The following is a 13,627-nucleotide window of genomic DNA, read 5'->3' on the forward strand; positions in this document are numbered from 1 at the left end:
GCCACTGTGTCTATGGTTATAGTCAGTGGTCGTCCGCCATGGCCGCAGAGAAAGGGGCGAGTATACACGGCCGTAGCAGCCAGTAAGGTGTCCCCTCTTGTTATGGTGGCCATGAGCAACACTTTTTTCTAGTAATAACTTGTTATAAATGAGGATTTGTGTCTTTTTGCTGCTTCCCCAAATACATGTGATGTTAGAACTTCTGCCCATAGGGGGCATTTACGGTGGCACCGTATCAGTACCCTTGAGCAGTATGGACCTGTCCGCCAAGTGGGGTCACATACATAATGTTGGCCCGTAGAGCACGTTGGCCCTCATCGGAGTTGATCACAGCTACGATCCCGTTGTCTGCCGCCCCCATGAGCCATACGTGTATCCGTGTACTCGGGATATCGCCTCTTTATGTTCTCTCGGCCGCTTCTCGTTTTTCTTCTCTACGTATGAAGGGAAATCAATGGCTTTGAACCTGAAGGGAGTGTGACGGCCTCGGGTGTTTAGCAGAAGAGGTAGTTTTCTACTTTCCCGTCTCATGATGAATATCTGAGGAGAGATGACGGATAAATCTTTTCTCAGGCAGTTATTTTTTTTAGCTTTCTTTTATGGCATTTATTACATGTTTGTCGAGAGACTCTTATGAACATGGTCAGAAAAAATGGAGTTCAGCAAAAAAAAAAAAAAAAAATCAGGAAGTGGATTTGACATTTTTAAATCACCACGCAAAAAAAAAATTGTTAAAATAAAAAATATGTGAAAATGTAATATTTTTGGTGAATTTTTGCTTCTGTTTTAAGGTTTTACATTTTTAACTTGCACTAACAGCATCAAAGTGATTGATCTAGAATTAAATGAAACTCTATTCGACCCATTTTTTTTAGTTAAACACATTTTTAGAAAACGCAGGTGACCCTGGATAAAGTGGTTATAGAAGATAAACAAAAATTGCAGCGTTCTTCCAAAAACAGCCCAACACTTGTACACAGGTTGTATCTGGTATTGCAGATCAACCCCATACTATTTAATTGAACTAAGTTGCAATCCCAGACTCAACCTGTAGACAGGTGAGGCGCTATTTTTGAAAACGGTAGTCCAGAGTTAGAAAGACGTGGCTGCTTCCTTCTAGAAACAGCGCCTCTCTTGTCCATGGGTGATATCTGGTGTTACACTTCATTGTCATGAAAGCGGCTGAGCTGCAGTACCGGACATAACCTGTGGACAGATGTGGCGCACTTTTTGAAAAGCGAAAATCAGAAATGAGTTCCTAATCCTCATCAATGGCTTACAGTTTAAGTCTTGCTCCTGTTTGTCCTTAGATAGCCTCCAACATATTTAGAAACGTGGTACCATCTTACGAAATCATGGGACTGTCTCAAAAAAAAAAATCAGGACTGTTGGCAACTTTGGGTGACTAGGCAAGAGTGGACATAATGGGGAGAAAAGTTAGGGATGATTTTTTTTTTTTTAGTATTCTGGAAAATTGACAAAGCGGAAATAATCCAAAAAGTTAACGTTCTAGATATGAAAATTTAATGATACCGCAACGTTGTCTTCTTCTTGTCTCTTCTGTAGATGGGATCCATAGTGTGACTGCTCAATGTGTCCTGCGTGTCCTCATCATCACAGAAGACATGTTGTCCAACAGTATCACGGTTCGTCTGGAGAACATGTCTCAGGAGCGCTTCCTGTCCCCCTTGTTGACCAGTTTTTTGGAGGGAGTATCCACCGTGTTGGCCACCCCGAAGGAAGACATCTTCATCTTCAACATCCAGAACGACACCGACGTGAAGAGCTCCATACTCAACGTCAGCTTCTCTGCCCTTCTTCCCCAAGGAGACCGCTCACAGTTTTTCAGCTCAGAAGACCTCCAGGAGCAGCTATACATGAAGAGGATGACGCTCACCTCGGCCTCCATGCTTGAGGTCCTGCCGTTCGATGATAACGTCTGTCTACGTGAACCCTGTGAGAACTACATGAAGTGTATATCTGTGCTCAAATTTGACAGCTCAGCACCGTTCATTGCTTCCGAGTCCATACTTTTCCGTCCAATTCACCCCATCACTGGTTTACGTTGCCGATGTCCTCAAGGTTTCACCGGGGATTATTGTGAAATGGAGATTAACCTTTGTTACTCCAACCCTTGTCAAAATGGAGGCGTCTGTGCCAGAAGAGAAGGAGGCTACACGTGTATATGCCTGGATCGCTTCACAGGTCAGTGTTTGTGGGTCCCTCCAGTGGACTGACGAGAGCTATGAGGTTGTGCGGTGGCATAATGGTGGCGTAATGGGCTAACATAGTGGCACTATGAGCTTAAATGGCAGTGTCAAGATCTACACGGTGGTCATGTTGGTATTATATCGGAGGCTTGCATGATGCCTCTATAGAGCTATATGTTGGTAAGGTGGCATAATATGATGCCATTGCAAAGCTGTAGTTGATACGTTGTGCTAACACAATGGTGTTCATGGCCAGCATTCAGGCATTTGTGACGGATGTGGGGACATCTTTGGCTGATTTGACGACTTTATTGGTTGGATGCATTTCCAGCCTTTATATTCACCATTGGAGAGCAGAAAAAATGAGGAAAATTAGGTTTCTGCTCGGTCTCTCCAGTTGACCTATGTTTGTGAAAACTGTATATCACATTTGGAAGAATCGCAAGAGTCAGGTGTCCAATATTATCCTTTTTGGGTTACTTTTTTAAGTCACATCTATTAAATGTAATAATTAGAGTTGAGCAAAAAGATTCTCAGGAGCTTAGTCCAGTGGCCACGTTGGCTTTCTGTGGCCACCAGACCAGATATTAAGAAACCTCCTATCTGCGGCATGCATGACGTATTGTACTACTCAGAAGAGGCCTCGGGAAAGCTGCAGGAAGTAGGAGGTATGCAGGGTTCTGGTCCGGTGGCCCCAAACTATCAGTGTGGCCACTGGACTAGGGTCCTGCAAACCTTTTTAATCCACAGTAGTCATAATGCCAATCGGAAAAATGGTCTCCTAAAGTCTATGGCCATACGTTGAACTAGAAGGTCGGCAAAATCTTGCGATAATGATGGGACCAGCTGAATATCTAATGTATACTGTCTGTTCCAAAGCTCGATCTGCAAGAGAATAAAAGGTTGGGCAAATTGAATTTTAGCATGCCCAATCCTTTTGTTCTCCATGGAGATAACCTGCGATCAGAGGTGTCTGGTAACTTCCCCGTCAGCGGCCCTACAGCTGCAGCCGTGGACTTTTGGAGGACCTCTCAATGAGCCACTTGACTTGGTCAGGCAGAAGCAGAAAGTGTTGTAAAGTGTTTGGTGCCAGTGTCTTCAAGGATCAGCGCTGAATTACCCATCACTATCAATATATTCTAAAAACTGACAGTAAAGTTTTTCTTTTTGCTTGTTCACATAATACGATGGTTGACTGGTCGAGCGGTGAAATGCTTTACGTTACGTTCTCTTGAGTCGGGCTCAGCAAACATTATAGATTAGCGCGCCGCGTTCCCTCGGGGGAGCTCTGTGTGGTCGGCTAGCTGACAATGAAGCCAACATGTGCTGTACGGTGTTTGCCCAGTACGGCTGTTTACCATCATGGAGACGGTGCTGAATTCTAAGCAGCGTCCAGGGAATTACGGAAGATGAATGCACGTGGCCAAGTCGTAGAATGAATGCAGGCGCTTGTGCCGCTTCTCCCAGGAAAATAAATAAGAAACGTTTGCAAGATATGCAGAAACCACCTGGAGACGGGGAGGTATCTCATCACACACATGATAAACGTCTGAGAAATCTGCTCTCAGTTATGTCGCTTTCACTACCCGGAGGGCTGCCACGCAGCTTTCCCAGAGTCCTGAATGACACATCTGATTGCGTTAGTGCATGCGGCACCCAGCTTAGTTGTCACCCAGCTTTCCCATGAATATATATACAGTACAGACCAAAAGTTTGGAAACACATTCTCATTTAAAGATTTTTCTGTAATTTCATGACCATGAAAATTGTACATTCACACTGAAGGCATCAAAACTATGAATTAACACATGTGGAATTATATACTTAACAAAAAAGTGTGAAACAACTGAAGTTACAGTAGGTCTTATATTCTAGGTTCTTCAAAGTAGCCACCTTTTGCTTTGATGACTGCTTTGCACACTTTTGGCATTCTCTTGATGAGCTTCAAGAGGTAGTCACCGGGAATGGTTTTCCAACAATCTTGAAGGAGTTCCCGGAGATGCTTAGCACTTGTTGGCCCTTTTGCCTTCACTCTGCGGTCCAGCTCACCCCAAACCATCTTGATTGGGTTCAGGTCTGGTGACTGTGGAGGCCAGGTCATCTGGCGCAGCACCCCATCACTCTCCTTCTTGGTCAGATAGCCCTTACACAGCCTGGGGGGGTGTTTGGGGTCATTGTCCTGTTGAAAAATAAATGATGGTCCAACTAAATGCAAACCGGATGGAATAGCATGCCGCTGCAAGATGCTGTGGTAGCCATGCTGGTTCAGTATGCCTTCAATTTTGAATAAATCCCCAATAGTGTCACCAGCAAAGCACCCGCACACCACCACACCTCCTCCTCCATGCTTCATGGTGGGAACCAGGCATTTAGAGTCCATCCGTTCACCTTTTCTGCATCACGCAAAGACACGGTGGTTGGAACCAAAGATCTCAAATTTGGACTCATCAGCCCAAAGCACAGATTTCCACTGGTCTAATGTCCATTCCTTGTGTTCTTTAGCCCAAACAAGTCTCTTCTGCTTGTTGCCTGTCCTTAGCAGTGGTTTCCTAGCAGCTATTTTACCATGAAGGCCTGCTGCACAAAGTCTCCTCTTACAGTTGTTGTAGAGATGTGTCTGCTGCTAGAAATCTGTGTGGCATTGACCTGGTCTCTAATCTGAGCTGATGTTAACCTGCGATTTCTGAGGCTGGTGACTCGGATAAACTTATCCTCAGAAGCAGAGGTGACTCTTGGTCTTCCTTTCCTGGGGCGGTCCTCATGTGAGCCAGTTTCTTTGTAGCGCTTGATGGTTTTTGCCACTGAACTTGGGGACACTTTCAAAGTTTTCCCAATTTTTAAGACTGACTGACCATAATTTCTTAACCCCTTCCCGACCCATGACGCCACGTAGGCGTCATGAAAGTCGGTGCCATTCCGACCCATGACGCCTATGTGGCGTCATGGCGGGAATGCTTCCCTGCGGGTCCGGTGACCGGGGTCATTCAAATGTCACCGTACCCGCAGGTGCAGGGGGACCTGTACTTCACCCCAGGGGGGGTGGCTTTGCCCCCCCGGGTCTACGATCACCGCTGCTGACCTTTTTTTAACCCCCTCCAGCTCTGATTGGAGCTAGCGTCCATGTGACGTTAGCACTCCAATCAGAGCTGGAGGGGAGGAGAAAAACAGCGTCTGCCTCGCTCCTCAGCTTCATCCCATCCGTGGAAGCTGAGGTGCGAGGTGCCCGACTGCTCACCTGCCCCCCCAGACTCCGCGATCGCCGCCGCAGCCGCCGCACACATCTTCAGAGCGCCGCCGCCGTATCCCCCACTGCCACCGCCGCCTCCCCCACTGCTACCGCCAGTACCACCGCTGCTGCTGAGGACAGGTACCTCCCCTCTCCTGTCCTCCACTCCCCCCAACCTCCGCTCCCTCCCCCCTGCCCCCCCCGATCATCCCCCAGCCCCCCTTTATCACCAGCTCCTGCTCTATTTTCTTTTCTCCTATCGCCCCCTGCATCTGTTAGCCCCTCCTCCCCTGGTGATCATCCTCCTCAGTGATCACCACTAATCACCCCCTGCCCCCCCCGATCACCCCCTACCCCCCCGATCACCCCCTGCCCCCCCTGTCCACCTGATCACCCCCTGCCCCCCTTTATCACCTGCTGCTGCTCTACTTTCTTTTCTCCTATCGCCCCCTGCATCTGTTAGCCCCTCCTCCCCTGGTGATCACCCTCCTCAGTGATCACCACTAATCACCCCCTGCCCCCCCCCCCCTGATCACCCCCTACCCCCCGATCACCCCCTGCCCCCCCCCTGTCCACCTGATCACCCCCTTCCCCCCTTTATCACCTGCTGCTGCTGCTGCTGTGTTTTCTCTCCTACTGCCCCCTGCGTCTGTCAGCCCCTCCTCCCCTGGTGATCACCCTCTTCAGTGATCTTCAGCTAATCACCCCCTGCCCCCCCTGATCACCCCCTACCCCCCCGATCACCCCCTGCCCCCCCACTGTCCACCTGATCACCCCTCTGCCCCCCTTCATCACCCACTGCTGCTGCTGTGTTTTCTTCTCTCCTACCGCGTTTGCGTCTGTCAGCCCCTCCCCTGGTGATCACCCTCTTCAGTGATCACCGCTAATCACCCTCTGCCCCCCCTGATCACCCCCTGCCCCCCCCCCCCCGTCTACCTGATCACCCCTCTGCCCCCCTTTATCACCTGCTGCTGCTGCTGCGTTTTCTTCTCTGCTACCGCCCCTGTGTCTGTCAGCCCCTCCTGCCCTGGTGATCACCCTCTTCAGTGATCACCGCTAATCACCCCCTGGCCCCCCTGATCACCCACTGATCACCCCCTGCCCCCCTGATCACCTCCTGCCCCCCTGATCACCTGCTGCTGCCAGCTTCATCTCCATCTGACGCTGCATCTCCTCAGCCCCCTCCTGTCCCCCCGCGCCTGACAGCCCCCCGCGCCTGACAGCCCCCCGCGCCTGACAGCCCCCATGCGCCTGACAGCCCCCACACGCGTCTGACAGCTCCCCGCACCTGATAGCCTCCTCCTGCAGAAGAGTTGCACCAAACACTCACACATACACACGCACACGCAACACTATAATAAAGTTTAGATTTTTTTTTACACACGCACACGCACCACACACACAATGTCCCGCTCATCCCAGTCATCCCAGTCACAAAGGCTGTACTCAGTTGAGGAGGCATATTCCTTTCTTGCCTCCGAAGCTGATAGTGAGGGAGAGGACCCCACTTTTCTGTACTCCTCCCACTCTTCCTCTTCTAGTGACACCGACTCGCCACCCCCAAGATGTCGCAGGCCGAGAAATCGTCCGGAGCCCAGGGGAGGGGAGCCGGAGCCCAGGGGAGGAGAGTCGGAGCCAAGTGTAAGTGACCCCCAACCTAGTGCTAGTGATGCCCAACCTAGCACTAGTGCCCCCGTCTGGACCCCCGTCCCTGAAAACTTTGCTCCACGGATTCCTGATTTCATTCCCCAATCAGGAATCCAATTTGAGACTGCCAACCTCCGGGAGATAGACTTTTTCAAAGTCTTTTTCTCGGAGTCAATCGTCAGTCTCATGGTGGAGCAAACAAATTTGTACGCCCTGCAATTTTTTGCCCAAAACCCAAGTTCATCATTTACTACTTGGAAGCCCGTTGACTCCGTAGAAATGATGAAATATTGGGGACTGGTCCTTCACATGGGAATTGTGAAGAAACCAGAACTTCGCCAATACTGGAGTACTGATATTTTATATCAAACTCCAGTATTTGGCATGGTTATGAATCGCAAACGTTTTGAGGCGATTCATAAATTTCTCCACTTTAGGGACAATACGGACATCCTTCCTCGCGATGACCCGAATTTTGATAGATTGTTCAAAATTCGGCCGGTCATCGAACACTTCAGCAACAAGTTTGCTGAAGTGTACATTCCCCAAAGGGAAATTTGTGTGGATGAATCCCTCATCCACTTCAAAGGGAGGCTTCAGTTCCGTCAGTACCTGCCAAGCAAAAGGGCGAGGTACGGGATAAAACTCTACAAGATCTGTGAGAGTACCTCAGGGTACACTCTCAGCTTTAGAGTTTATCAAGGAAAGGACAGCAGTATCCAGCCCCCAGATTGTCCACCTGCTCTGGGGGTGAGTGGGAAAATAGTGTGGGATTTGGTTCACCCACTGCTTGATAAAGGTTACCATCTGTACGTTGATAACTTTTATACAAGCATCCCACTCTTTCAGTCCCTCTCTGCCAGAGCTACCGTTGCTTGCGGTACTGTGCGCAGAAACAAGAGGGGTCTCCCTTTGTCACTAATTGAGCAGGTTCTCCCAAAGGGTGAGAGCCGGGCCCAATGTAGTGGCAACATGCTTGCGGTCAAGTTCAAAGACAAAAGGGACGTCTTTTTCTTGACAACAATCCATGGTCCCGGCACCACGGCCAGCACTGTTCGAGGTACCCCAGCACAGGTCCACAAACCGGACTGTGCCCTGGGGTACAACAAACACATGGGGGGAGTTGATCTTTCTGATCAAGTCCTCCAGCCCTATAGTGCCATGCGGAAAACGAAGGTGTGGTACACCTTCCTTCAGTTCCAGGAGGCGGTGATAAAGGCCCTGATGTTTGGAGACGAGGAAGGAGCGGGCCCCAGCACTGCTGGAACTCAAGGTTCCCGTATGGTACCGGTGCAACATTTTCCCTGTGAGGGGAGAGCAAAAAAAAGGTGCCGGGTGTGCTATAAAAGGGGGATAAGAAGGGAAACTCGTTTCCAATGTGAAACGTGTCCCGACAAACCTGGACTGTGTTTGAATGAATGCTTCAGAATTCATCACACGTCCATGGACTAGCCACATCCTGATATTCCACTACAGAACTCACCCACACCAGGCTGATATACACAACACCACACACACACACTAACCTGACGTACACTACACCACACCCCAACCTGACATACACTACACCACACACACCAACCTGACGTAGTGTGTCAGATTGGTGTGTGTGGCGTAGTGTACATCAGGTTGGTGTGTGGTGTGGTATAGTGTACGTCAGGTTGGTGTGTGTGTGTGGTGTACAGTACACCACACACACCTACCTGACGTACACTACACCACACCCCAACCTGACATACAATACACCACACACACCAACCTGACGTAGTGTGTCAGATTGGTGTGTGTGGCGTAGTGTACATCAGGTTGGTGTGTGGTGTGGTATAGTGTACGTCAGGTTGGTGTGTGTGTGTGGTGTACAGTACACCACACACACCTACCTGACGTACACTACACCACACCCCAACCTGACATACACTACACCACACACACCAACCTGACGTAGTGTGTCAGATTGGTGTGTGTGGCGTTGTGTACATCAGGTTGGTGTGTGGTGTGGTATAGTGTACGTCAGGTTGGTGTGTGTGTGTGTGTGGTGTACAGTACACCACACACACCTACCTGATGTACACTACACCACACCCCAACCTGACATACACTACACCACACACACCAACCTGACGTAGTGTGTCAGATTGGTGTGTGTGGCGTTGTGTACATCAGGTTGGTGTGTGGTGTGGTATAGTGTACGTCAGGTTGGTGTGTGTGTGTGTGTGTGTGTGTGTGGTGTACACTACACCACACACACCTACCTGACGTACACTACACCACACCCCAACCTAACAAACACTACACAACCCAACCTGACGTAGTGTCAGGGTGTGTATGGCGTAGTGTACGTCAGTTTGGTGTGGTGTGGTATAGTGTACGTCAGGTGTGTGTGTGTGTGGTGAATACTACACCACACACACACCAACCTGACATAAACTACATACCTTCCATACACAACATAGTGTCCGCTAACGATTGGAGCTAATTTTTCATTCAAAAAGTGAAATGGCGCTCCTTCCCTTCCGAGCCTTGCCGTGCGCCTAAACAGTGGTTTACGCCTACATGTGAGGTATCGGTGTACTCAGGAGATATTGCCCAACAAATTTTAGCATCCATTTTATCCTGATGCCCATGTGAAAATGAAAAAAATTGAGGCTAAAATAAAATTTTTGTGAAAAAAAAGTACTTTTTCATTTTTATGGATCAATTTGTGAAGCACCTGGGGGTTCAAAGTGCTCAATATGCATCTAGATAAGTTCCTTGGGTGGTCTAGTTTCCAAAATGGGGTCATATGTGGGGGAGCTCCAATGTTTAGGCACACGGCGGCTCTCCAAACGTGACATGGTGTCCGCTAAAGATTGGAGCTATTTTTTCATTCAAAAAGTCAAATGGCGCTCCTTCCCTTCCGAGCCTTGCCGTGCGCCTAAACAGTGGTTTACGCCTACATGTGAGGTATCGGTGTACTCAGGAGATATTGCCCAACAAATTTTAGCATCCATTTTATCCTGATGCCCATGTGAAAATGAAAAAAATTGAGGCTAAAATAAAATTTTTGTGAAAAAAAAAGTACTTTTTCATTTTTATGGATCAATTTGTGAAGCACCTGGGGGTTCAAAGTGCTCAATATGCATCTAGATAAGTTCCTTGGGTGGTCTAGTTTCCAAAATGGGGTCACTTGTGGGGGAGCTCCAATGTTTAGGCACACGGCGGCTCTCCAAACGTGACATGGTGTCCGCTAACGATGGAGATAATTTTCATTCAAAAAGTCAAATGGCGCTCCTTCCCTTCCGAGCCTTAGCATGTGCCCAAACAGTGGTTTACCCCCACATATGAGGTATCGGTGTACTCAGGAGAAATTGCCCAACAAATTTTAGGATCCATTTTATCCTGTTGCCCATGTGAAAATGAAAAAATTGAGGCTAAAAGAATTTTTTGTGAAAAAAAAGTACTTTTTCATTTTTATGGATCAATTTGTGAAGCACCTGGGGGTTCAAAGTGCTCACTATGCATCTAGATAAGTTCCTTGGGGCGTCTAGTTTCCAAAATGGGGTCACTTGTGGGGGAGCTCAAATTTTTAGGCACACGGGGGCTCTCCAAATGTGACATGGTGTCCGCTAAAGAGTGCAGCCAATTTTTCATTCAAAAAGTCAAATGGCGCTCCTTCCCTTTCAAGCCCTGCCGTGCGCCCAAACAGTGGTTTACCCCCACATATGAGGTATCAGCGTACTCAGGACAAATTGGACAACAACTTTCGTGGTTCAGTTTCTCCTTTTACCATTGGGAAAATAAAAAAATTGTTGCTGAAAGATCATTTTTGTGACTAAAAAGTTAAATGTTCATTTTTTCCTTCCATGTTGCTTCTGCTGCTGTGAAGCACCTGAAGGGTTAATAAACTTCTTGAATGTGGTTTTGAGTACCTTGAGGGGTGCAGTTTTTAGAATGGTGTAACTTTTGGGTATTTTCAGCCATATAGACCCCTCAAACTGACTTCAAATGTGAGGTGGTCCCTAAAAAAAATGGTTTTGTAAATTTCGTTGTAAAAATGAGAAATCGCTGGTCAAATTTTAACCCTTATAACTTCCTAGCAAAAAAAAAAATTGTTTCCAAAATTGTGCTGATGTAAAGTAGACATGTGGGAAATGTTATTTATTAACTATTTTGTGTCACATATCTCTCTGGTTTAACCCCTTCATGACCCAGCCTATTTTGACCTTAAAGACCTTGCCGTTTTTTGCAATTCTGACCAGTGTCCCTTTATGAGGTAATAACTCAGGAACGCTTCAACGGATCCTAGCGGTTCTGAGATTGTTTTTTCGTGACATATTGGGCTTCATGTTAGTGGTAAATTTAGGTCAATAAATTCTGCGTTTATTTGTGATAAAAACGGAAATTTGGCGAAAATTTTGAAAATTTCGCAATTTTCACATTTTTAATTTTTATTCTGTTAAACCAGAGAGATATGTGACACAAAATAGTTAATAAATAACATTTCCCACATGTTTACTTTACATCAGCACAATTTTGGAAACAAAATTTTTTTTTGTTAGGAAGTTATAAGGGTTAAAATTTGACCAGCGATTTGTCATTTTTACAACGAAATTTACAAAACCATTTTTTTAGGGACCACCTCACATTTGAAGTCAGTTTGAGGGGTCTATATGGCTGAAAATACCCAAAAGTGACACCATTCTAAAAACTGCACCCCTCAAGGTACTCAAAACCACATTCAAGAAGTTTATTAACCCTTCAGGTGCTTCACAGCAGCAGAAGCAACATGGAAGGAAAAAATGAACATTTAACTTTTTAGTCACAAAAATTATCTTTTAGCAACAATTTTTTTATTTTCCCAATGGTAAAAGGAGAAACTGAACCACGAAAGTTGTTGTCCAATTTGTCCTGAGTACGCTGATACCTCATATGTGGGGGTAAACCACTGTTTGGGCGCACGGCAGGGCTTGGAAGGGAAGGAGCGCCATTTGACTTTTTGAATCAAAAATTGGCTCCACTCTTTAGCGGACACCATGTCACGTTTGGAGAGCCCCCGTGTGCCTAAAAATTGGAGCTCCCCCACAAGTGACCCCATTTTGGAAACTAGACGCCCCAAGGAACTTATCTAGATGCATAGTGAGCACTTTGAACCCCCAGGTGCTTCACAAATTAATCCGTAAAAATGAAAAAGTACTTTTTTTTCACAAAAAAATTCTTTTAGCCTCAATTTTTTCATTTTCACATGGGCAACAGGATAAAATGGATCCTAAAATGTGTTGGGCAATTTCTCCTGAGTACACCAATACCTCACATGTGGGGGTAAACCACTGTTTGGGCACATGGTAAGGCTCGGAAGGGAAGGAGCGCCATTTGACTTTTTGAATGAAAAATTATTTCCATCGTTAGCGGACACCATGTCGCGTTTGGAGAGCTCCTGTGTGCCTAAACATTGGCGCTCCCCCACAAGTGACCCCATTTTGGAAACTAGACCCCCCAAGGAACTTATTTAGATGCCTAGTGAGCACTTTAAACCCTCAGGTGCTTCACAAATTGATCTGTAAAAATGAAAAAGTACTTTTTTTTCACAAAAAATTCTTTTCGCCTCAATTTTTTCATTTTCACATGGGCAGTAGGGTAAAATGGATCATAAAATTTGTTGGGCAATTTCTCCCGAGTACGTCGATACCTCATATGTGGGGGTAAACCACTGTTTGGGCACTCGGCAGGGCTCGGAAGGGAAGGCGCGCCATTTGACTTTTTGAATGGAAAATTAGCTCCAATTGTTAGCGGACACCATGTCGCGTTTGGAGAGCCCCTGTGTGCCTAAACATTGGAGCTCCCCCACAAGTGACCCCATTTTGGAAACTAGACCCCCCAAGGAACTTATCTAGATGCATATTGAGCACTTTAAACCCCCAGGTGCTTCACAGAAGTTTATAACGCAGAGCCATGAAAATAAAAAATAATTTTTCTTTCCTCAAAAATGATTTTTTAGCCTGGAATTTCCTATTTTGCCAAGGATAATAGGAGAAATTGGACCCCAAATATTGTTGTCCTGTTTGTCCTGAGTACGCAGATACCCAATATGTGGGGGTAAACCACTGTTTGGGCGCACGGCAGGGCTCGGAAGGGATGGCACGCCATTTGGCTTTTTAAATGGAAAATTAGCTCCAATCATTAGCGGACACCATGTCACGTTTGGAGAGCCCCTGTGTGCCTAAACATTGGAGATCCCCCAGAAATGACACCATTTTGGAAACTAGACCCCCAAAGGAACTAATCTAGATGTGTGGTGAGGACTTTGAACGCCCAAGTGCTTCACAGAAGTTTATAACGCAGAGCCATGAAAAAAAAAAAAAAATTATTTTCTCAAAAATGATCTTTTAGCCTGCAATTTTTCATTTTCCCAAGGGTAACAGGAGAAATTTGACCCCAAAAGTTGTTGTCCAGTTTCTCCTGAGTACGCTGATACCCCATATGTGGGGGTAAATCACTGTTTGGGCACATGCCGGGGCTCGGAAGTGAAGTAGTGACGTTTTGAAATGCAGACTTTGATGGAATGCTC

General features: G+C 46.9%; 1 protein-coding gene across 1 annotated transcript in view; it reads left to right on the forward strand.

The window, feature by feature from the left end:
* The window catches only part of CELSR3 (cadherin EGF LAG seven-pass G-type receptor 3), a 115,616-nt gene that overhangs the window by 28,506 nt on the left and 73,483 nt on the right, over positions 1-13,627 (forward strand). The window contains exon 2 of the mRNA XM_069736338.1: positions 1,567-2,205. Within this exon, the coding sequence (XP_069592439.1) occupies positions 1,567-2,205 (639 nt within the window). The remainder of the gene's footprint in view (positions 1-1,566; positions 2,206-13,627) is intronic.

Source organism: Ranitomeya imitator, chromosome 8, assembly GCF_032444005.1.
Source record: "Ranitomeya imitator isolate aRanImi1 chromosome 8, aRanImi1.pri, whole genome shotgun sequence".
Taxonomy (NCBI): Eukaryota; Metazoa; Chordata; class Amphibia; order Anura; family Dendrobatidae; genus Ranitomeya; species Ranitomeya imitator.